Source organism: Sinocyclocheilus grahami, unplaced genomic scaffold (genome assembly GCF_001515645.1).
Source record: "Sinocyclocheilus grahami isolate Dianchi unplaced genomic scaffold, SAMN03320097.WGS_v1.1 scaffold308.1, whole genome shotgun sequence".
NCBI classification, from domain to species: Eukaryota; Metazoa; Chordata; class Actinopteri; order Cypriniformes; family Cyprinidae; genus Sinocyclocheilus; species Sinocyclocheilus grahami.
The window spans coordinates 1,189,021-1,212,287 of record NW_015505487.1 but is presented as its reverse complement, the minus strand read 5'-3'; the positions used below and the strand labels follow the sequence as shown (position 1 = coordinate 1,212,287).

At 36.9% G+C, this 23,267-nt stretch overlaps 1 protein-coding gene across 1 annotated transcript in view; it reads right to left on the bottom strand.

Moving 5' to 3' along the window:
• ttn.2 (titin, tandem duplicate 2) overlaps positions 1-23,267 on the bottom strand; it is a 195,235-nt gene that overhangs the window by 61,538 nt on the left and 110,430 nt on the right. The window contains exons 135-174 of the mRNA XM_016293855.1: positions 22,902-23,168; positions 22,641-22,780; positions 22,048-22,174; positions 21,096-21,238; positions 18,157-18,280; positions 17,571-17,837; positions 17,376-17,473; positions 17,036-17,204; positions 16,679-16,945; positions 16,294-16,560; positions 15,928-16,206; positions 13,683-14,091; positions 13,471-13,595; positions 13,071-13,337; positions 12,691-12,960; positions 12,305-12,604; positions 11,921-12,223; positions 11,647-11,834; positions 11,083-11,197; positions 10,703-10,987; positions 10,460-10,611; positions 10,219-10,366; positions 9,943-10,120; positions 9,398-9,519; positions 9,025-9,312; positions 8,352-8,648; positions 8,068-8,254; positions 7,859-7,974; positions 7,443-7,742; positions 6,646-6,945; positions 6,445-6,550; positions 3,746-3,942; positions 2,848-3,159; positions 2,472-2,750; positions 2,031-2,330; positions 1,769-1,945; positions 1,395-1,694; positions 650-846; positions 364-484; positions 6-280 (exon numbers count right to left, since the gene is read on the bottom strand). Coding sequence (XP_016149341.1) covers positions 6-280; positions 364-484; positions 650-846; positions 1,395-1,694; positions 1,769-1,945; positions 2,031-2,330; positions 2,472-2,750; positions 2,848-3,159; positions 3,746-3,942; positions 6,445-6,550; positions 6,646-6,945; positions 7,443-7,742; positions 7,859-7,974; positions 8,068-8,254; positions 8,352-8,648; positions 9,025-9,312; positions 9,398-9,519; positions 9,943-10,120; positions 10,219-10,366; positions 10,460-10,611; positions 10,703-10,987; positions 11,083-11,197; positions 11,647-11,834; positions 11,921-12,223; positions 12,305-12,604; positions 12,691-12,960; positions 13,071-13,337; positions 13,471-13,595; positions 13,683-14,091; positions 15,928-16,206; positions 16,294-16,560; positions 16,679-16,945; positions 17,036-17,204; positions 17,376-17,473; positions 17,571-17,837; positions 18,157-18,280; positions 21,096-21,238; positions 22,048-22,174; positions 22,641-22,780; positions 22,902-23,168 — 8,762 coding nt within the window. The remainder of the gene's footprint in view (positions 1-5; positions 281-363; positions 485-649; positions 847-1,394; positions 1,695-1,768; positions 1,946-2,030; positions 2,331-2,471; positions 2,751-2,847; positions 3,160-3,745; positions 3,943-6,444; positions 6,551-6,645; positions 6,946-7,442; positions 7,743-7,858; positions 7,975-8,067; positions 8,255-8,351; positions 8,649-9,024; positions 9,313-9,397; positions 9,520-9,942; positions 10,121-10,218; positions 10,367-10,459; positions 10,612-10,702; positions 10,988-11,082; positions 11,198-11,646; positions 11,835-11,920; positions 12,224-12,304; positions 12,605-12,690; positions 12,961-13,070; positions 13,338-13,470; positions 13,596-13,682; positions 14,092-15,927; positions 16,207-16,293; positions 16,561-16,678; positions 16,946-17,035; positions 17,205-17,375; positions 17,474-17,570; positions 17,838-18,156; positions 18,281-21,095; positions 21,239-22,047; positions 22,175-22,640; positions 22,781-22,901; positions 23,169-23,267) is intronic.

Below are 23,267 nucleotides of genomic sequence, written 5' to 3'. Positions count from 1 at the left end.
AGCACTTCAACAATGACTGCTTTCTTCCTCTCTCCACCTGCATTTTTGGCAGTCAATGTATAAATGCCTTGGTGTTGTCTCCTGCAACTTTTGATAACCAAAGCTGAACTTATAGAAGTGATCTCAATAGCAGCCTCCTTTGGCAAATCACCATCGTCTCTATTCCAAATAATTTCTGGAGCAGGCTTTCCTGACACATAGGCCAGGATGCGGATTACCCCACCAGCGTGAACAACAATCTTTTCCTTGACAGTTGCATCCAGGTCTACCTCAGGGGGAACTAAAATATATGGCAAATTAAATATAAAGTAAAATAAATGAATGTGTTAAGAAAAAAAAGAGAAATCTAAAATTAATGCTTACTTGTCCTATCCTTGACTTCAATCACTTCAGCAACCTCGCCAGGTTCTCCCACACCTGCAGAATTTACAGCTCTCACTCTAAATCTGTAGAGTCCAAGCTCTTTAAGTCCAGGAACAACAAACTTGGTGCCTCTGATTTCCTTGTCTTTAACCTAATTAGATAGATAGATAGATAGATAGATAGATAGATATAAAACACAATAAATAACAAATATATGCATTTCTAACTAGGTCTGCCCCATAATAGTCGACGATAAGAGGCTTGGTCGACCAAAATTTTATTAGACGCAGAAAACTCCTAGAGTCCTGATTCTGATAGGTTCACGATTCACTCTTGTCCAGCGCTTGCCTGTAGTTTCCTTACGCTCTAGCCAGTAGCCAGTTACAGGAGAGCCACCATCATATTCTGGTTCATCCCAGTTAACGGTCATAGATTCAAGTGAAACATCTGTGACAGTTGGCTTCTCACATTGGCCAGGCACAGCTGTTAGGGGAAGAGTGGAGCAAAATAAGTACTAGATTGAATTGCAACAATACATTACTTTTTGCAGAGACCCCCATTTGAATTAACACAATTTTAGCACATTAACATTAACAATTTGACATTATTATTGTTTTATTTTGCTTTCTAAAGACTGGAAATCAGAAACCAGAAATCATGAGATTATTCATAATTCTAGTTTTTAACAATAATACATAAAAGCCAAATCTGTTTTTGTTGTTTGTTTGTTTTTTTTGTAAAGGTTTATACATATTATTTTAACAATGAGTAGACTATCACTAGATAACAACATACACCGTCAACGTAATACATAGTAAATATATTCCAGATAATCTTTAGTATAATAACAATATAAAAGCCAATAATTTACTTTATCTTTATAATGTTATTATTAAAAAATTTCCTCGCAATATAATACAATTATATACACATGGTAGTAAGTTGGTCCCTCATCATCATGTTTAGAGGTCATGGGCATCAAAAAGTTTGAAAACCCCTGGATTTAGAGCTTCTCTGTGAATGAAACTTACTGAAAAGGTTACGTGCTTTCTCAGGTTCACTGTACAGAGGTGGTCCTACTCCATATTTATTCTGAGCCATAACACGGAACTCATACTCATGGCCCTCTGTTAGCCTTTGTACAGTGTATTGGCATTCCTTTGGATCACTAGAAACATGGACCCATGTTTTTCTGTTTTCCTCACGCTTTTCAATGACATAGTTTGTAACCTTGGAACCGCCATCATCTAATGGTGGATTCCAGGAGAGGCCAATCCTTTCAGCAAAAATCTCCCCAATCTTAATTGGTCCTACAGGTACACCAGGACGTCCTAAGGACACAAGAACAGGATATTATTTATTTTTTACCTTTCAAATGGATGAATCATTCAAAATTTCATAAAAATGACTGGCACAAGGAAGTCATTGCATCTCTGAAAGTTCTCTTCCCCTTTTATCATCTTCTCAAGAATGTAACCCATAATTTTGCTTCCACCATCATACATGGGAGGCTTCCAAGTAAGGGTCACACTCTCGGAAGTTGGGTTGTGTGTTTCCACATCGACTGGTGGGTCAGGACGTTCTGTATTTGAACGACAAAAGGTTGTTAAAATATTATGCAAAATGAAAGTTACATCCAAATGCTTTCAATGAATGTTATTACTTACGCTTCTGATCTTCAGCAATTACAGGGTTGCGAAGTTCAATGTATTCACCACCACCAATCTTGTTGATAGCTCTGACACGGAAGTAATACTCTCCATTTTGAATGAGATCCTTAACCGGCCAACTAACTTTGTTTTCTCCAGACATAACATTGACATAGGTTCTCCTGCCTGCTTCTCTGCGTTGTAGCACATAGTGGAGAATAGGGCTACCACCATCATAGTCTGGAGGATCCCAGGACACCTTGCAGGTGCTCTTGGTAATCTCACTAGCAACAATTTCTTTACATGGCCCAGGAAGACCTATCATTTGTAACAAGCACAGTAAAACCAAAGTAAAGGCATTAGTTTCAAATGTAAAGTTGCATTTTCATTATTATGTTTTCATCAGTTGTTAAAAGCTGATATATTCCAAGCAGTCGATAACAGAACTCAAAAACATACCGATAACTTTAACATTGATTGTTCCACTAGCTGAACCATTGCTGTTCTCCAAGGTAACTTTGTACTGGCCAGCATCAGCGTGTAAGCAGCTTGGAATTTCCAGATGGCATGATGTGTATTCAACTCTGAAGAAAGTTCTGTCATCAGTCTTTAGTTCATTTCCATCTTTGTGCCATGTAATTTTAGGTGATGGCACAGCTCTAAATGGAATTGGGAGGTGCATCTTTTCACCCTCTACAACAACAAGATCCTTGGTCTGGAAGTCAAGGGTTGGGCTGCCTGCAATGATACGAGTCACAGGGCAATCAACCTTAAATTATAATGGCAATGAATGTATTTATAATTTTACAAAAACAACAACAACAAAATAGCTTACAGTCAGAATCTTTGGCATATACATTCTCAGAAATGTCAGAGGGCTCACTGTCACCAACAGAATTGACAGCACGGACTCTGAAGGTATACTGCTTCTCAGGAACAATGCCTTCTTCATCCCCTGCCCTGAATTTTAGCTCTTTGACAGGACGAGAGTTGACTCTCATCCACTTCTCAGTTCCAGTCTCACAGAGCTCAATATGGTAGCCAATAATGGGACTTCCTCCATTCTTTTCTGGTGCCTTCCAAGCAATACAAATATGATCTCTGGCTGCCTCAGTGACGTGCAGTTCCTGAGGTGGTGATGGCGGGCCTGTCAAGATAAGGAATGGTTCCATTTATGATTCATTATGAATTACATCTTAAATCCCTAAATCAGATATTTAACACTTATGTTCTATTTTTTTCCCCTTAATGTTGGAGGTCCTAGAAACGTAATTATAATAGTCAGAAATTTTGTTTGTTATTTTCAATTTATCTTAATAGGTTCCTTGGACCTAATCAAAACCAACTGGGCGAAATTATTGAAGATGTATCTTTCTGTTGAATCACAAAGTAGATATGCACTTGTGCAGTAATATTCAATTTCATATTTGAGTATATTTGAAGCATGTTTTTAAGTTGTTAAAATGCTTTCAACGCTGTTTTCATAAGATTAAAAAAAGGTCATAAAGCTAAATCCTAATAAAATCTACAATGTTACATTATGTTTAATCAAAAATGAAATTGGGTCTCCTAGACCTCAAACAAAACATGAAAGTTTAAAATAGTAAATGAAACCAAATAAATCAATCAATCAAACAATCAATCGACAGACAGACAGACAGACAGACAGACAGACAGACAGATAGATAGATAGATAGATAGATAGACAGATAGATAGATTTTTGTTAACATACCTGTTGGGTCCTCAATGATCACAATATCCGTGGGTTCGCTTGGGTGACCAATTCCAGCCTCGTTCTCAGCAGCGACTTGGAACTGCACTTCAGTGCCCTCAATTACATCAGTCACTTTGTAATGGCAGTCAGGACCTGAAGTCTTTCCTGATTTCACCCAGCGGGTACCAAGTTTCTCCTTCTTCTCAATGACATATCTAGGAAAGAGATATTATCCAATTAATGATACACTGGAGTATGGAGATAGAATTGTTGCTTAATTCCAAATAAATATATTACGATCCACAAATAAATGTAAAGTGATTAACAAAAATTAAACATATTGACAAATAAATAGAATGAGATCCACAAATAAAACTTAAAGTTTCACAAACATGAATTCAATTCACAAATAAATAAAATGAGATTTGAAAATAAAAAAAACATTCACAAATATATATTTATGACACAACCACAACTTTGCCTGGCATTCATTTGTGAATCGTGTCCTGTGCATTTGTAGATCGCTGCACGCATTTGTGAATCGTGTCCTGTGCATTTGTGAATTGAGCTACATTTTGCTGACCAACCGTAGCACACTCTCGCTATAGCCAATCACGTTTTGCTTTACAATTAGGGCGGTCTCCTCCTGAAATAACTTCATTCATCTGCATTGGCTCAAATAGGTAATATAATGGCCATAAAAATGGGTACAGTAAAAGATGTTTAAAATTGGATTTCATTAGACCATTAGACTGTGTATCATGCCAAGCCACAGAATTATATTTTACATGCCTTTGAAAATTCCAGAGAAACAGCGCGCGATGAAGTTTAGTAGGTTAGACTAGTGCGTGTGCGCATTTACAGTGCGTTCTTTCACTGTATGATTCAGTTTATTAAAATACATGTCGAATGATGATCAAAATTCAAGATATGGGAGAAGAAAACGTATAAATTTATATAATTTAATATAGTTTATATAAATATCATTTATATATCAATGCCGTTTCTTTTCTCCAAAAATCAATGATTTCAAATGTGATATTAATTTTATGCAACAGTTCAATAAACAAAAAGTTAATTAAGAGACTTAAGTTTTAGACGCCATATTGCCTGTTTTTGCTCTATTTCAACAACAAATTTAATTCCAACCAAAGCCACAGCACTGTTCTGCGTCTCTGAGCAACATGACGGTGTTTCGTTCCTGAATGTATCAACCATTTAAATTTGGTTCAATTGCAGTGACTTGCTGCCACCTACTGGTGGTTTAAATTTTACATTTAAAGTATCTTTTCATTTTTTTATAATTTCAAATGTCAGTATTCAATGTTTTGTGTTTAAAATATCAAAACATTATCTATGCATTTATAACTACAGGATATAAAAAAGATCATGCACACTTTAAGAAAAAATGGTTTTACAAATGTAAAAATGCTCATAAAAGGTACAAAAAAAAAACTATTTAGACTTATTGGTAGATTAATTTCTATCACTGCTGTGAACTGACCACCACATAGAATATGAAGTATATCAAAAACTTCATACATCGTTAGATTCACAGCTGCTCATATACATCGGCTTGACTGAAAAACTGAGAAACACTGTTGTTTGACAGCAATTTAACTTATTACACAAACAGATGTTTATTATGATGTTGAGTCCAGTTATTTATTAGTCAGTTACTTATTGACGCTTTTCTTTCCACCTTGAGTAACATGACACTTCCATAATGCGTTTGTATCAGTATAGCATTGTTTAAAAGCTCTGTTTCTCTGGCATTTTCAAAGGCATGTAAAATATAATTCTGTGGCTTGGCATGATACACACAGTCTTATGGTCTAATGAAATCCAATTTTAAACATCTTTTACTGTACCCATTTTTATGGCCCTTATATTACCTATTTGAGCCAATGCAGATGAATGAAGTTATTTCAGGAGGAGACCACCCTGATTATAAAGCAAAACATGATTGGCTATAGCGAGAGCGTGCTACGATTGGTCAGCAAAATGTAGCTGTTATCTGATTGGCTTGAGTAGACGGTGAGTGGAGTCCACGTATTTGTGGATTGTCAGCACGTCTTGACGCAAGAAATTGTTTCACAATTCACAAATGCACAGGACGTGATTCACAAATGAATGCCAGGCAAAGTTGTGATTGTGACATATATAATAATTGTGAATATGTTTTTTTATTTGCAAATCTCATTTTATTTATTTGTGAATTTGTTAAACTTTAAGTTTTATTTGTGGATCTCATTCTATTTATTTGTCAGTATGTTTAATTTTTGTTAATCTCTTTACATTTATTTGTGGATCGTAATCTATTTATTTGGAATTAAGCAACAATTCTATCTCCATCCTGGATGAACTTAATGCTAAAAAATAAAATACAAATATAAAAATTAGATGAAAAGTTACAAAACTTACATGAAAATTAGAAATGTTGTCTTGGCAACTAAATGTAATTAAATAAGTTTGTAATACTAAAATTACTACAACTAAAACTAAAATAAACAAATTAACAGCACATAAAAATGACTAAACTTACAAAATAATAAAATTACTAAAACTCAAAATTAAGCTATACAGTATACAAGAAATATAAAAACAAAAGCTAAATAAAAATGAATAAATACTATAATAGTATAATATATTATTAATACTTAAGTAAAGCCTGGGTCCACATTTGACCAACTGCTACAAAGGCCATATGCAAGTACCTCAAGACAGGTCTTCCACCATCATTCTTAGGTGCTTCCCATTTCAGGTCAACATGAGTCTTGGAGACATCAGTAATGGTCAGATTATATGGAGGTCCAGGGGTACCTGTGAAGAAGAAAAGCAGGTGAGAGACAAATTTAACACTAAATATAAAACAACCAAAAGGAAGAAACAAGCAATAAGAAGGAATAAGAACGCACTGAAAGTATCTTTGGCGAGAACAGAGTCTACAAGTTCACAAAATTCACTGGGTCCCACAGCATTCTCTGCAGCAACACGGAAAACATAGAGAGACCCCTCATTCAGTGGGGTGGCAGTGTACTTCAGCTCTTTCACAGTGGTGTCCACAGCCTGCCAGCCCTTGCGTCTGACATCTCTCTTCTCAATAATGTAGTTTGTGATTGGAGAGCCACCATCTCTCTCAGGTGCTGTCCATTTCAAATCAGCGCTGTTCCTGCTACTAGAAATTACTTCAAGCCATCTTGGGGGTGATGGAGGATCTAAAGGAGGAGGACCATCATTAGGAAATGCTGTGTACAGAATTACTGTATGCACTTGAACATTTAAATGTTACAGCAATGGTTAACTCTAAAATTACAATTCTGTCACCATTTTCTCACCTTCAATTTTTTTCCAAACCTGTATAAATTTCGGCTGTCAAGTTTCACAATAACAATAACAAAGAACAGACAGAAATTTAAGTTATTTACTGAAAATCCAACTTAAATTTTAGCCTGTTCACACAAAACTACTGCATGTCTGAATTCAGAAGACTAGTGAACGCACTGCATGGACTAATCAGGATACATACTTTCATGTCATTTTTAACCTTGAAAGCTCCCTGTTTATTGTAACTGCATGGAAAAAAGCGACCAACTACATTATTCAGAATTTCTTCTGTTGTGTCATACTGAAAAAGGAAAGTCATATAGGTTTGGAACAACATGAGGATGAATAAATGATGACAGAGTTCTATTTTTTAAATAGTGTGACTTACTGAGTCTCTCCTTGCAGAGCACTGGATCACTTGGTTCACTAGGTTCACTCTCGCCTGCTGCATTGACAGCTCTGACACGGAATGAGTACTCTTGCTTCTCCATCAATCCTTTCAAGAAGTACTCAAGAGAGGGGATACCATCAGCTACACGAACCCACTCGTCAGTTCCACTCTTGAGGAGTTCAATGATGTAAGACTCAATCTTTGCACCACCGTCATGTTCAGGTTTTGTCCATTGTAGGAAGGCAGTTGTTTTGGCCACATCCTTAACAGTGGGCTTACCAGGAGCCCATGGGGGATCTGAAAAAAAAAATCACATACGTTTCATACAGCATGCTCTCTCCAAATAAAATATAAATTAGCCATTTTGTAGGTGAAATGGGCAAATCAGGATATTTATAAAACATTAATCCTACCTATTGGATCTTTAATCAAAATCTGGTCTGTCTCTTTGCTTGGTTTGCCAGGTCCAGCAAGATTCTCTGCCAAAACACGGAACTTATACTTCTTTCTTGTGGGCAGTCCTTTTACCCTGTAAGCAAATTTGTATTTTAGACATGTTTAAAAAAAATTAAAATGACCTAACGACAATGGCACACTAGAGCTAATTTCCATCCTTACATACCTAAAGTTTGTGTCCCTGACGGGCAGCTTGTTGCATCTGATCCATTTGTCGTGATCAGGCTCATATCTCTCAACCCAATATCCAGTAATAGGACTTCCACCATCCTCATCAGGCTCATACCAAGACAGAGTTACTGCATCCTTTGCAATATCAGATGCCTCCAATTTGTATGGAGGACCAGGAGTATCTATGATAGTGTTAACATATATATAATGATTTCTAATGCAGGTGAAATGTTAGCCAAAAATGTGTTTGAATTGATGAAACAGTATTAAATAACATACCAAAGGGGTATCTGGCAGTTATTGGGGCATGTTCTGCTGGGGCACCAACTCCAAACTGATTTTCAGCATATACCCTAAAGACATATTCCTTGAAAGCCACAAGTTTGGTGGCCCTGTAGGTGGTCTGCTTCACAGTGGAGGACAACTTGTACCAGATTTCACTGTCTAAAGCCCTCCTCTCAATAATATAGTTTGTCACCTTTGAGCCACCATCATCTCTTGGAGGATTCCAGGCTAACAAGCAGGACTCATTGGTGATTTCAGAGATGTCAAAGGCAGCTGGAGGACCAGGTTTATCTATATGGAGTTAGTAAAGATTAAAAATTAGTATCATCTGAATACCAACTGCATAAGAAAAAAAGTCTAAATGCCTAAATGTCAATCCTAAATGTAATTTTTTTTCTTATTTTCATTAAACAAGTGGATAAATATATATAGTATTTAATATAAAAACAAATATAGAGATTTAAACAAAATGCAAGAAATAAGCAATTCAAGATACAGTATATTGTAATATCTTGTAATACAAAATATATTCTCTGAAAACAAGCATTTCTATTTTAAACACTATTGGTTTTCTTGTTTAGGTTTGTTTAGATATTTTTACTGCAACATAAGACCCCTATGCTTTTGTAGGGTGTATCAACTTAAAAAAAAAAGTCTTTCACACTACCTAGAATGTTGACATCAACTGTTGCAGTTGCACGGCCACTGCTGTTGACTGCCTCAATGATGTATGTAGCAGTGTCATCCCTCTTGGTCTTAGCAATGGACACAGTTGAGTGGCCAGGCTTGGTATCAATTGATATTCTGTCGTCTGGCTTCAGGACTAGGTCAGCCTTGGTCCATTTGACTTTAGGCTCTGGTTTGCCTGTGATGTCAGCAGGAAGTTCAATCTTTGTGCCAGCCTTAGCAGTGAGGCCAGCCAGCAGTTTTGCATCCAGCTGAATCTCTGGAGGCTCTGTGAAAGTGGCAAGTAAATCAAATAAACATTCAACTTCAACTCCTAATGTCTCTGAATGTCAAATCATAATCTAATAAAGTACCTTTAGGATCAACGGCCAAAATCTCATCTGTCGCCTTGCAAGGCTTACCGGCACCCAGTTTGTTCAAAGCCCTCACACGATAAGCATACCACTGTCCTTCAATGAGACCAGTCACTTCAAACCTGTTTGTAAAATTAATTTAGTTTAACTTATGCATGTAAGCAACTTAATTCAGTTTGAAGAGTAATTCATTTGAAAATGATCACTTACTTAAGATCAGGAACTGGGTCTCCACATGGTTCCCACTTGTCAGTACCACGTTGACATTTGTCAACAATATAACCTTTAATTGCAGTTCCACCATCCCATTTGGGAGGCTCCCATGACAAAAAGATCTTGCTAGCAGACTTGTCTCTCCATTTAAGATTTTCTGGTGGGTCTGGTATAGCTGTAAATAACACAGATGCACACACAAGAGAAATTATGAATTATTTGATATTGCACAGTCACTTCAAACCTGTTTGTAAAATTAATTTAGTTTAACTTATGCATGTAAGCAACTTAATTCAGTTTGAAGAGTAATTCATTTGAAAATGATCACTTACTTAAGATCAGGAACTGGGTCTCCACATGGTTCCCACTTGTCAGTACCACGTTGACATTTGTCAACAATATAACCTTTAATTGCAGTTCCACCATCCCATTTGGGAGGCTCCCATGACAAGAAGATCTTGCTAGCAGACTTGTCTCTCCATTTAAGATTTTCTGGTGGGTCTGGTATAGCTGTAAATAACACAGATGCACACACAAAAGAAATTATGAATTATTTGATATTGCAAATATTTAACACTGACTAATCTATCATTAGTATTAACACGCACTTGCAGGTGAAGACACGTTCACTGGGTCATCAATGTAGGCGGGCTCTCCAGGGCCACATTTGTTGCAGGCAATAACTCTGAACAAGTACTCCTTGCCCTCAACAACATCTGTGACTGTGCATTCCTGGTCTTGCAAACCTGCCATCACCTAAAATCACATAAACGCAAGGAAAGTTATCACTGTAGGTTCACAGTACCATTCAAAGAAAATAATGGTCAAAGATATTAGTAATGTTTATACCTTCACCCAGGTCTTCCTGGAAACCTCACGCTTCTCAACCTGAAAGCCTGTGATCGGACTGCCTCCATCGTGATCAGGTGCCTCCCACATCAAGTGAACATGCTTTCTAGTCACTTCTGCAACCTTTAAGTCTTTGGGTGCACTTGGAGAGGCTTGAATGGAGAGTAAAATAAAGTATAACACTTTTTACTTTCTGACCTGTAAATTGATGTATACATGTCTATAAGAAAATTCTGTGCATACCAATGACATTAACTTCAATCTCTCCTGAGACACTAGTCACATCATTTTCCAACGTCAAGGAGTATGTGCCTTTGTCAGGGCGCACACTTGGGGTTACAATGAGCTCTGTGAAGGTTGACTTTGTAACCATGGACACACGGTCACCAGCAGTAAGTGCATTTTCACCGAAGGTCCACTTTGCTGTGGGCACTGGGTACCCAGTGATAGGGACACGGATTGCAAGAGGATTAGGGACAATAACCTCTAGACCATCCTTAAATGCGCTCAGGTCCAGAGTAGGTGCAACTGTGACAAGAGAAGCACATCATGTGTTAAACAATTTCCAAAGATTCAGATATATCAAAGATTATGTAGGGTGCAATGGTACGAAAATCACTTACAGTGGGGATCATCTGCCAACACAGGCCCAACAATATTTGAGGGGTCAGACTGGCCGGCCGCATTCTCAGCAAGTACTCTATAGCTGTATTTTGTTCCAAATTTCAGGCCTGAAATCTGTGGAATGCATGCCAACATAAGCATTACATAACAATACTAATGCACACTATAACAAGAAGCAAAGAAAAGTCAGTTCACTCGGCAACCATATTCACAATGCTTCTGGGCAGCTAGGCATAAAAGACCAACTCCTATTTACTTGAATTGGAAAATAACAATCTTAAAAACTGCTTGCCAAACTCACATTGAAATGTATGCTTAAATAGCCTATATTTCAGGCTGAAAATGCAAGTGCATTCCTAAGTGCACATCTCTATGGGAACTGGAGATTCTAATAGCAGCTGGAGGGTCACGATGACTACTCTTTTATTTAGAAAGCAAGGCTTATTCCACCATACTGTGCATTGCACTTACTCCCATTCATTGTAATATGAGTGAACCATTTTGGTGTATATATATATATATATATATATATATATATATACACAGTCTTTGGCAAAGATTACCCTGTAGAGCAGGTCCTGACAAAGCCTAGCATTGCATCTGAGCCACTTGTCTGTGCCTTCTTCACATCTCTCAATGATGTAGCCAGTGATAGTTGTGCCTCCATTTTTTAAGGGAGTCTCCCATGTCAACAGACAGGAGTCCTTTGTCTGCTCAGAGTGTGTCAGATTCAGTGGAGGGCTCGGCCTCTCTGTGGATCAAAACGTTACGATGCATTTATTACGTATGAATGCATTCATGTATGCTAAAATTAATGATATATGGGATTTTACAAACCAATAGGGTCCATGATCTTCACTGGGTTAGTGGCAGCACTTGGTTTGCCAATTCCAGCCTTGTTCTCAGCCTTAACACGGAAGATGTATTCTTTGTTCTCAATAACATCATTAATAATAGCTGAGCGTTCGTGTGGTTTGGTCACCATGACTGGAGACCAGCTCACAGAAGTTCTATCACGGAGCTCAATAATGTATGATGTGATCTCAGATCCACCATTGAACAGTGGTGGTTCCCAGGAGACTGTGGCACCAAACTTGTTGACATTTCCAACAATAACATTCTGGGGTGGATCAGGAACATCTGGAGTGTGTAAAATTAAAAACCACAATTAGAATCACCGGTTAGTGTGTACAACTTGACTTTCAGATTTTCTTGACTTACCAAACTTATTCTTAGCTTGAACAGCTTTATCTGTCTCAACATTGGGCCCACTTCCGATTCGGTTACGTGCACAGACACGGAAGAGGTACTTGGAGTCTTTCTGCAAGCCAGTTACACAGTACTCTGTGCTATCGGCACAGTCAGTGGCCAGAGTCCAGGTCTTACGTTTGATATCACGTCTTTCAACCACATAAGCCAAGATCTTGCTGCCACCGTCACTCTCTGGCTCTTCCCATGCAATGCTGACCTCACCATCAGCTGTGTCAACAACCTGAAGGTTCTTCACAGGCCCAGGAACATCTGTGAAAGGAGCAACATTTGTAAGCAACAATATAATCCTAGAATGTTTTACTGAAACTAACTGATATACTATGAATATAACTAACCAATAACTTTTAGGTTTATAAAAGCCTCTCCTTTTCCATGTTTGTTTTGGATGAGGATTTTATAGCGGCCTTCCTCTGACTTCTTTGGGTCCTTTAGCCTATATTCTGTCCTGTCAACAGAAGTGTGAACATTGTCTTTTGGAAGACTGATGTCATTGTAGAACCACTCAGCCTCAGCCTGTGGGTAAGCATTGTAAGGAACTGCCATAACAAATGGCTTTCCAGCGTCTGTCACCAGGTCTTGATCCAAGGTTTTAATTGTTGGCACGGCTGTGGATAAATACCAAGGCATTGTAAACTTATTCAATTTGATTTCGTTTTGGTTGTAAAACATTTCATTTTTTCATTATATATATATATATATATATAATTAATCTTACCAGCAAGCTCAAGCTTGGCTCTGGCATCTTTGTCCTTGGCAATGACTCTGTACTCGCCTTGATCACGTGGCCTGATTTCACACACTTGAAGCCTGTGAATCTTACCCTCACTCATCATCTGGTACTTATCACCTTGAACAACGGTCATGTTGTTCCTCAGCCATTTGATCTCAACTCTGTCTTTGTTAAGCTCAACTTCATACACAACATCTGAGCCTGGGGGCTCAAACACATCTGTGGGTGGTCTGACAATCTCCACAGGGGTCTCTAAAGAGGTGACAAAGTCATAAAGACCATTTAAGTTTCTATTAATTTCCATTACTTTTCTGTACCTGGGGATTACATTTACTAAAATTCCCTGATATTTCCAGGTAGTTAATGGACACTGAAACAAACTTACCCTCAACAAAGAGGCGGGCTCGTGTTCTCTTGTCATCCACTCCACAGGCATATTCACACTCATCATCTGGTCTGCACTCTTTTATACGCAGTCTACATGTTTTGCCATCTCTCTCAAATTGGTATCTTAAAATTAAACATTAAATGCATATTAAACATACTGAAAACCAACAAAAACCCTTGACAAAAACCCTTTAGAATAAAGTATTTTACCTGGGTCCTTCTCTGATCTCCCTGCCATCTCTGTACCATTTGATTTCAGCCTTCTCTTTGGAAAGTTCACATGTGAACTCAGCATCCTCAAACTCAATGATAGTTTGGTCACTGAGCTGAGCGGTGAAGTCTGCGGGTGCCTCACTGATGATCAGTTCTGCTGTGGCCTTATCAGCACCAGCAACTACACCGTATTCACCCTCGTCTGCAAGACTGCAGTCCTTAATGGTCAGAGTGTGCTTGTCCTTGTCCACACGATAGAGAATTCTCTTGCTGAGAGTGATTTCTTGACCTGCCTTCATCCATTGTACTGTTACATTTGGTATGTTCACCTTGCATGTGAAGCTGATGGTCTTTTTCTCCTGTGTGTCAACATCCTCAGGGGGAACAATGATTCTAAGATCTTCCTCTGTGGAAATTAAGGTTTATGATAAGTTAACTAGGCATGTGTTTTTTGAAACAGTCTAAGTCTCAAATCCATTTTGTTAAAATTTCCCTACATGTTGCAAGTTAGTAGTTTAAACTCTCCTGCAGGAAAATTAATGTCATATTTATTATAAATATATGACCATATATAAGTATGTATTTTATATTTAAATATATTTTATAAAAATGTTTTAATGCTTTTTAAATATAAAGTATGTGAGCTTTATAATAAAGCTTTAATAATAAAGACTATATAATCTTTATTATTATTATTATTAACTTTATTTTTGTGAACACCGTCCCACCTGTGGGACGCTTGGCACTCTTTTTTGTTGTTGTCCTTTTTCTCTATCAAATCTTTTAGTAATCATCATACATTATATATAATTTGAAAGCTTAGAAGCCCATTTTAAAATCGGACATTGCGCTACCATGGAAATGGTACTTTAAAATCTGTTGGTGGTCTCCTCCCCCTTAGTGGGCGGTGTCAAGTGTAATATTACAAAATGCATTACTGTCTTTTAGAATCAAACCTTTTTATAATCTTGACAAAAACATATAATTGGAAAGGTCTAAGTCTCAGGATTCCATATTTGGTGGTATATTTTGAGATAGAAGTCATATTGACAGAGAAATCTAGACATGTGTGACAGAAAAATGCATAAAAAAAATTAAATGGAGTTTGGATGGCACCCGGTGTCTGTTTGTGGTATAACGCCCTAAATAAAATCTCACGGGAACCTCAATTTTTTTCATATCAACTTCAAATTTGGAACATAACTTATTTAGACATAAGGCTTTAATTTTATACCAATTTTAGAGTAAAACCTGTTATGTAAAATATTTATTATATATCAAATAAAATAAAATGAGTATAGTGCATTTTCTTTACAGTACATTTAAACTTCTATAACTTTTTGATTCTTTAATTTTTTTGAAAAAATTCCACTTTTGCAACAATCTTTTCTTATTTAAAAAGAGACCAACCTTAGGTCTGTATTCCAAAGTGTTCATAAATTACAACAATTTAAGTTTGGATAGTGCACTTTCATGCCTATTTAAAAAAATGGGGGGGTGACAGTTAAGGGGTTAACACAATAACAAACAAACAACACTCCTTCATGGGTACAAACATAAATATTTTTCCAAAGTATAACAGAAATAGTGAAAGAAATTTCGGTCTGGTCAACTGGTTACAATATAAGCAAATGTTTGTAAGCATGTATACGTAAATATTTGTGGTCATACATTCATAAACATAATACTCATTTCCGTAGGCGTCACTGTATAATCTTTAAAAGTTTTTTTTTTAATTTACTGTTAAACTAATACAAACGGTCCACTAAATGTCCATTCAATAGGAAATTCATGTTCACTTACATGGCAGATGGTTATATATATATAACTATTTTCTTGCAAGAATTGGGGGGGGTGACAGTTAAGGGGTTAACACAATAACAAACAAACAACACTCCTTCATGGGTACAAACATAAATATTTTTCCAAAGTATAACAGAAATAGTGAAAGAAATTTCGGTCTGGTCAACTGGTTACAATATAAGCAAATGTTTGTAAGCATGTATACGTAAATATTTGTGGTCATACATTCATAAACATAATACTCATTTCCGTAGGCGTCACTGTATAATCTTTAAAAGTTTTTTTTTTTAAATTTACTGTTAAACTAATACAAACGGTCCACTAAATGTCCATTCAATAGGAAATTCATGTTCACTTACATGGCAGATGGTTATATATATATAACTATTTTCTTGCAAGAATTGCTGTAAAAAATAAAGCATATCAGTGCGTGTCATACCTTGCACAGTAATGTTGGAAGAGCTCTTTGCGTGTTCACCACGTTGGTTGGTCAGTGTAATGGTGTAGTTGGCCTCATCTGATTTTTGAGTGCCTTTGATCCTCAGAGAGAATACATTGTCCTTCTGGACCATGATGAACTTGCTACTTTCAAATAAAGTCTCATTATTCTTCAGCCATTTGGCTTTGGCCCCCTCAGTGTTAACTTCACAATTGAGGACAGTCTCTTGTCCTTCATTTGCCTTGATGTCTCTTAGAGGAGTGATAATCCTAAGCTTTTCTGTAAAACAAGAAAAAGAAAGAAAAATCATCAAATTTTCATATTTATATCATAATTTTTCAAGAATATACACAAAAACATACATACCAAGCACAATCAGATCAGCTGAGGCTCTTGTGGTTCCAATGAGGACTACAAAGCCACCTTCATCCTTGAGTTCACAATTTTTGACAACAAGAACTCTCTTTTTGCCCTCGGAAATTATGTCATATTTGTCATCTGATTGAAGTTCCTTATCTCCTTTGAGCCATTTCACTTCATATGTGTCTTTGGAGACAGAGCACACAAATTCTGCCTTTTCACCTTCAACCACCTCCTGGTTTTGAGGCCTTGCAATGAACTCAGCGGCAAGTTCTAAAGTAAAAAAAAATTGTTACAGTATTAGGTCAATCACAAGCATGGAGCAAGTTTATATAAACAAGGTATGAAATACAAGGTATGAAGTAAAATTTCAAGGACAAGACAGTCTCACCATTAATCCTTAGGTTCCCTGTGGTTTGTGAGGTGGGCAGTTTGCAGTGGTACTCTCCGGCATCATCCATACGGAGGCCCTTAATAATTAGGATTCTCTTTTTGCCATCTGCAATATGCTCATATCTACCAACTTCAGGCAACTCTTGGTCACCCTTGTACCATGTAACCTCTGCACTGGGTTTGGAGACTTCACAAATCAGTTTAACACTGTCGGTTTCAGTGCCTTCAACATTAGCCAAGTTCTTTGTGAATCTAGTCTCCTCCTCTGTGGTCAGAAAAAGTCATGCAAATCAGTATACTGTTCAAAGCAAGTTGTTGAAGCCTGTTTAGACTAAAAATTAACAGAATAATTTACCAATGACAGTCAGCATTCCAGAGGTTTTGGAAGTCCTGGCATCACATTCATATTCTGCTTCGTCATCAAAGACAGACTTGCTTATGATGAGAATACGTTTTACTCCTTCAGAAATGATCTCATATTTCTTGCCTTTTCTGATTTCATTACCATCTTTGAACCAGCGAACCTATTCAAAGGGAACAATGGAATATATTGATGAATGAACTCACAGTGATCATTTTCAAAAAGTCAGACAATTACACAACATGTCTAATGTCTAACATCTAACCTATGAATTATATAGATATAAATTGAAATGTCAATTAAAAAAAGATGAACTGAATGGTAGACAACAAACCTTAGCGCTTTCACGAGACACTTCGCATTCAAATCTGGCAGATTCCTTCTCTTTGACCTCAACATCATGGAGTGGCTTTGTGAACTCAACATGTGGAGCTGAAGATCAAAAGGCAATCATATTCAGTCTTTTATTTTTTCATTGCAAGTACTATTTAAATTCTTAGCTTTTGCCTTTTCATTCTGGTTGACTTACGTTCAACATTTAAGAAGGCTGAAGTCTTGAATTGTTTAGCATCACAGGTATATGTCCTTGAGTCATCAAGTGTGCAGTCATGAATAAGAAGTTTTCTTTTACGGCCATCAGCAACCATGTCATATTTCTTGGTTTTGCGAATTTCTTGTCCATCTCTAAACCACTTGACCTCTGCTTTCTCTTTGGAGACTTCACACTCTAGTTCAGCGGTGGCTTCCTCTTCTACAGTCTGGTCCTCCAGAGGTTTGGTGAATTCAACTGGAGGTTCTGTGTAACAAATGTATTTGTTTTATTGCAATTCACTTTTTAACAATATTATCATTTCCTATGATGATATTTGAAGACAGACTAATGATATAATGTTTTTCAGTAAATATAAATTTCTTAGTACAGACATTTCAAATGTTTTTGACAATCACCTGAGCTCCAATAAGAGCACTAATAATTACCAGCACCAATACAATTACAACACTAGAATGGTTGATATTCTCACCTCAACGTGAGCATGTTTTAGGCTGATTAATTTTATGAGGGATGCTTGTTAGCAACTAAATTAAATCTGCATTTGTGAACAAATGGCACCCACCATTTACAATGAGTTGAGCCTGTGTCACGAAGTCCTTTGCAGTGAGTTTTACTTCTCCTGCCTCTGTCAGTTTCACATCCCTAAGGGTCAGCGTGTGAGTTCTGCCTTCTGAACGGTGCACCACCTGTGCAATTCAAACCAATTGATAAATCAAGCACACTTTCCATGTCAAGGGTGGGGGAGGCTATTTACTGCCCCTCTGCAATAGACATCAACAGCTGAGCACTAGGAACTGTTCTAATTTTCACACCTCTGCTTCTTGTGTCCCAACTAGTGCCCTGGAAGCCAGTTTAGACTCATTTGGCTTGTGTAACTTGCGTAACAAATAAAGCTATATGAACAGATTGAAAACAGTTGTATATGATTTGCTTACAATTAATATCTTCCTTAAATCATCAATCAAAATAAAAAATAAAAATAAAACAGGCTGAAAAAATTACACATTAACATAACATTATTTTTTTTTGTTTTAATTTTTCAGTTCCATTTCCAAAAAAATTCACTTATGAATGAGAAATGTCATGTTGTTAAACAACATTATAATGTCTTTATATAATAATAATAATAATCAATAAAATTAAATCTATGTATATCTGTAAACACAACATTGAACACGTTGCTGAATATAATGCAGAAGCTAGCAAAAAAAATTTAAAATCTGTCCAAAAATAATCAAAACTGTTAGAATTATGGTTCATTAGTGCTTTTTTCAACTTGTTTGTAATCTCTGTTCGAAGAATCAAGTCCTCACACAAACATATCAGGAATACAAACAGAACTTGAACATCTGTTGTCACCAAAATGTGTGACCTTTTACTAAACCCATTTGCTACACGGCACACAGTTTAATAAAAGTATCATGTAAAATACATAAAATCCAAAGCCATGACTGAAGGCCTAACTCGCACACACTGCAAATGATATGACAAACACATTTAAATGCTTCTAACAAAATGCATAAATAAATAAATACATACATACATATCTACGTGTAAATACAAGCTATGTCTGTAAAAAAGGCCTCTTGCCACCTGCCATTGCACATAGAGTCTTGAAGCAGTTAAAAATAACCAGAGGAACGCTTGCAGAGCAGAATAGCCCTGTGTGTTATCTTAAAACCCAGATCAAATGCTCAACTGGTATCCTGATCCCCAGGTCCTTATATGAGGAAAGCATTTAACTGACAGATGTAAAGAACTAGCATGCAATATGTAGAAAAAGCTAAATAGTTGTTTAGCAGTTGTTAAATATTCCAAACGTGTAATCCTAGATGTTAAAAAACAGTTTACCACATTTTACAACAGTTTAGTGATCATCTAAATTCATTAATGATTCAATTAGTGTATACAAAATAGTGACACCAACAGTTAATTCTTTATAAATTTCCCAGAAACCACAAATGACATTTTAAATTTACACAGGACAACATGCACACTTACTCTGTCACTTGGTTCCAGCTTTGTACCCCCTAGGAACCATTCCACAGGTATGCCCTCATAAGACAGTTCACAGTCAAAGGTTGCTGTCTCTCCCGCTGTCACTGTTACATCCTTGAGAGACCTCAAGAGGCCTATCACTCGTGCTTTGGATTCAGGAGAAGACATTGTTAGTCACCTCCAAGACCCAAGAGACACTGGCAATCCTTTAACTACAAATTCTCATAGCGCTTTCCCACTGACAACAGGCCACTGCTCTGGAGCTCGTAAGCCTCCAGGACAAGTGGAATCCAGCAAGACAGGGAATTGTGTTGGGGGCCTACTTCATTTGCATATTGCGTTTCCTTAAGATGTATATGGTCAGAAAAAACATTTGGAGGTAGGTCTGTTAAGCCTCTGCCAATCACTGACAGAGCCTCTCTACATATGGAATGCAGCTTCTAAAATAACCGCAACATCTGATTGGCCACTAGCCCACCCCTGTTATGACATCCTGCTAGGAAATCTGTTACTGTCAATCAACCTGCTGGACTTCTCCAGGAAAAGGAGAATGTTACTTAAGTGTTACTTAATTTATAAATAAATAAATAAAAAATCCCACATCGTGGTTGAGGGTTGCATGTCATAATAGTGTCTCTGCTTGTTTCTAAAGCAAGAATATAAAAAAAAATAACTGATTGGCTGCCAAACCTGTCTCAAACACATTAATCCCTGCCATAATAAATACTTTTCACACCCTGTTATCACTACATGGCATCTGTCAGAATAATTTATGAGCTAATCATAAACTGCAGTGACTAATTTAACTGCCTTTAGTTCACACACTTTGTTTCAAAGCAACACATATCAGCTGTCTTTGTTACACAATACTAATTGTTTCTAGTATGTCCACAGAGATATCATTTCTCTGGCTTGTCCAAAATATGCAAGAAGGCATCCTATTCATCATTCTCACCTTTAACTCTAAGCTGAGCACTTGATTTAGCATTAGCAGCACTGAAGTCCACACCACCAGCCATATCCATGCGAACATTGTAAAGGATAAGCATGTGCTTCGTGCCTTCCTCCTTAATTTCACAGTCCTAATAAATGAAATGAAAAATGTGATATGAAAATATGAGAACATGTCAGCACAGAGAACTATTCACAGTAATTCTGAAAAAAATTGCACAATTTAGCACAATAGTAAGCTCTTAAAGGAACAGTTCACCCCAAATGTAACCGTTCTAAGCCACAAATGACTCTATTTTTTAGTGTAAATTTCACATGCAATATGTAGAAAAAGCTAAATAGTTGTTTAGCAGTTGTTAAATATTCCAAACGTGTAATCCTAGATGTTAAAAAACAGTTTACCACATTTTACAACAGTTTAGTGATCATCTAAATTCATTAATGATTCAATTAGTGTATACAAAATAGTGACACCAACAGTTAATTCTTTATAAATTTCCCAGAAACCACAAATGACATTTTAAATTTACACAGGACAACATGCACACTTACTCTGTCACTTGGTTCCAGCTTTGTACCCCCTAGGAACCATTCCACAGGTATGCCCTCATAAGACAGTTCACAGTCAAAGGTTGCTGTCTCTCCCGCTGTCACTGTTACATCCTTGAGAGACCTCAAGAGGCCTATCACTCGTGCTTTGGATTCAGGAGAAGACATTGTTAGTCACCTCCAAGACCCAAGAGACACTGGCAATCCTTTAACTACAAATTCTCATAGCGCTTTCCCACTGACAACAGGCCACTGCTCTGGAGCTCGTAAGCCTCCAGGACAAGTGGAATCCAGCAAGACAGGGACTTGTGTTGGGGGCCTACTTCATTTGCATATTGCGTTTCCTTAAGATGTATATGGTCAGAAAAAACATTTGGAGGTAGGTCTGTTAAGCCTCTGCCAATCACTGACAGAGCCTCTCTACATATGGAATGCAGCTTCTAAAATAACCGCAACATCTGATTGGCCACTAGCCCACCCCTGTTATGACATCCTGCTAGGAAATCTGTTACTGTCAATCAACCTGCTGGACTTCTCCAGGAAAAGGAGAATGTTACTTAAGTGTTACTTAATTTATAAATAAATAAATAAAAAATCCCACATCGTGTTTGAGGGTTGCATGTCATAATAGTGTCTCTGCTTGTTTCTAAAGCAAGAATATAAAAAAAAATAACTGATTGGCTGCCAAACCTGTCTCAAACACATTAATCCCTGCCATAATAAATACTTTTCACACCCTGTTATCACTACATGGCATCTGTCAGAATAATTTATGAGCTAATCATAAACTGCAGTGACTAATTTAACTGCCTTTAGTTCACACACTTTGTTTCAAAGCAACACATATCAGCTGTCTTTGTTACACAATACTAATTGTTTCTAGTATGTCCACAGAGATATCATTTCTCTGGTTTGTCCAAAATATGCAAGAAGGCATCCTATTCATCATTCTCACCTTTAACTCTGAGCTGAGCACTTGATTTAGCATTAGCAGCACTGAAGTCCACCCCCCCAGCCATATCCATGCGAACATTGTAAAGGATAAGCATGTGCTTCGTGCCTTCCTCCTTAATTTCACAGTCCTAATAAATGAAATGAAAAATGTGATATGAAAATATGAGAACATGTCAGCACAGAGAACTATTCACAGTAATTCTGAAAAAAATTGCACAATTTAGCACAATAGTAAGCTCTTAAAGGAACAGTTCACCCCAAATGTAACCGTTCTAAGCCACAAATGACTCTATTTTTTAGTGTAAATTTCAAGCTTTTTGTCACACATAGCGCACAATTACTACTTACTACTTCAATGATATATATGTGTGTGTGTGTGTGTGTGTGTGTGTGTGTATATACATATATATATATATTTTTTTTTTCCAAAATTTCAGTTTTTATGTCATGGTGACAGAATTAGCATTTATTATGTGAACTATTCATTTAATACAATTCAGAATTTCAGAATTTTTTTATCTTATTTTACATTTGATAAACATTAAAATGTTCAAAAAGCATCTGTAAGTTATATTTAGGAGCAACATAAATTACCGGTGACTGGTGCAGGGCATCTCCTTTGAGTTTCCAGTTACCATGAACATCCTCCTCAGTGATTTCTGTCTCAAAGCGAGCAGTCTCTGTCTCTGTGACCTCCACGCTGTACAGTGGACGGACAATCTTAATATCGCGCTCTGCAAAGAACAGGAGAGGAAAGGCAAAGTTATACGAGTTCATAGTAATTTTCTCAATTATAATTTATGAATCGATATATGGATTAATAAAACAAACATAAAATACATAAAAAATACATACCTTCAATGTTAAGCTTGGCTGCTGTTTTGTCAGAGCCGCAGTCACACACATATTCACCAATATTGGCCTTCTCTGCCTTCTTCACTGTCAAGATAAGTTTCTTTCCATCAGCCTTGATGAGGACGTTCTTAGAGGGAGTGATCTCCTTGCCGTCTTTGAACCATTTCACCTGAGCAGATGATTTGCTCACTTCACACATCAGGACAACCTCATCCTTCTCAACTGCAGTGTAGTCCTGCAACTTGGTAGTAAAGTAAGGTTCTCCCTCTGTTGATAAACAAGAGGGATTTAAGTTTAATTCAATAATTATCAGTACAATTCAGTATTCAATATTTATCTGTATGATCCTTTAAGTGTGTCTACAAA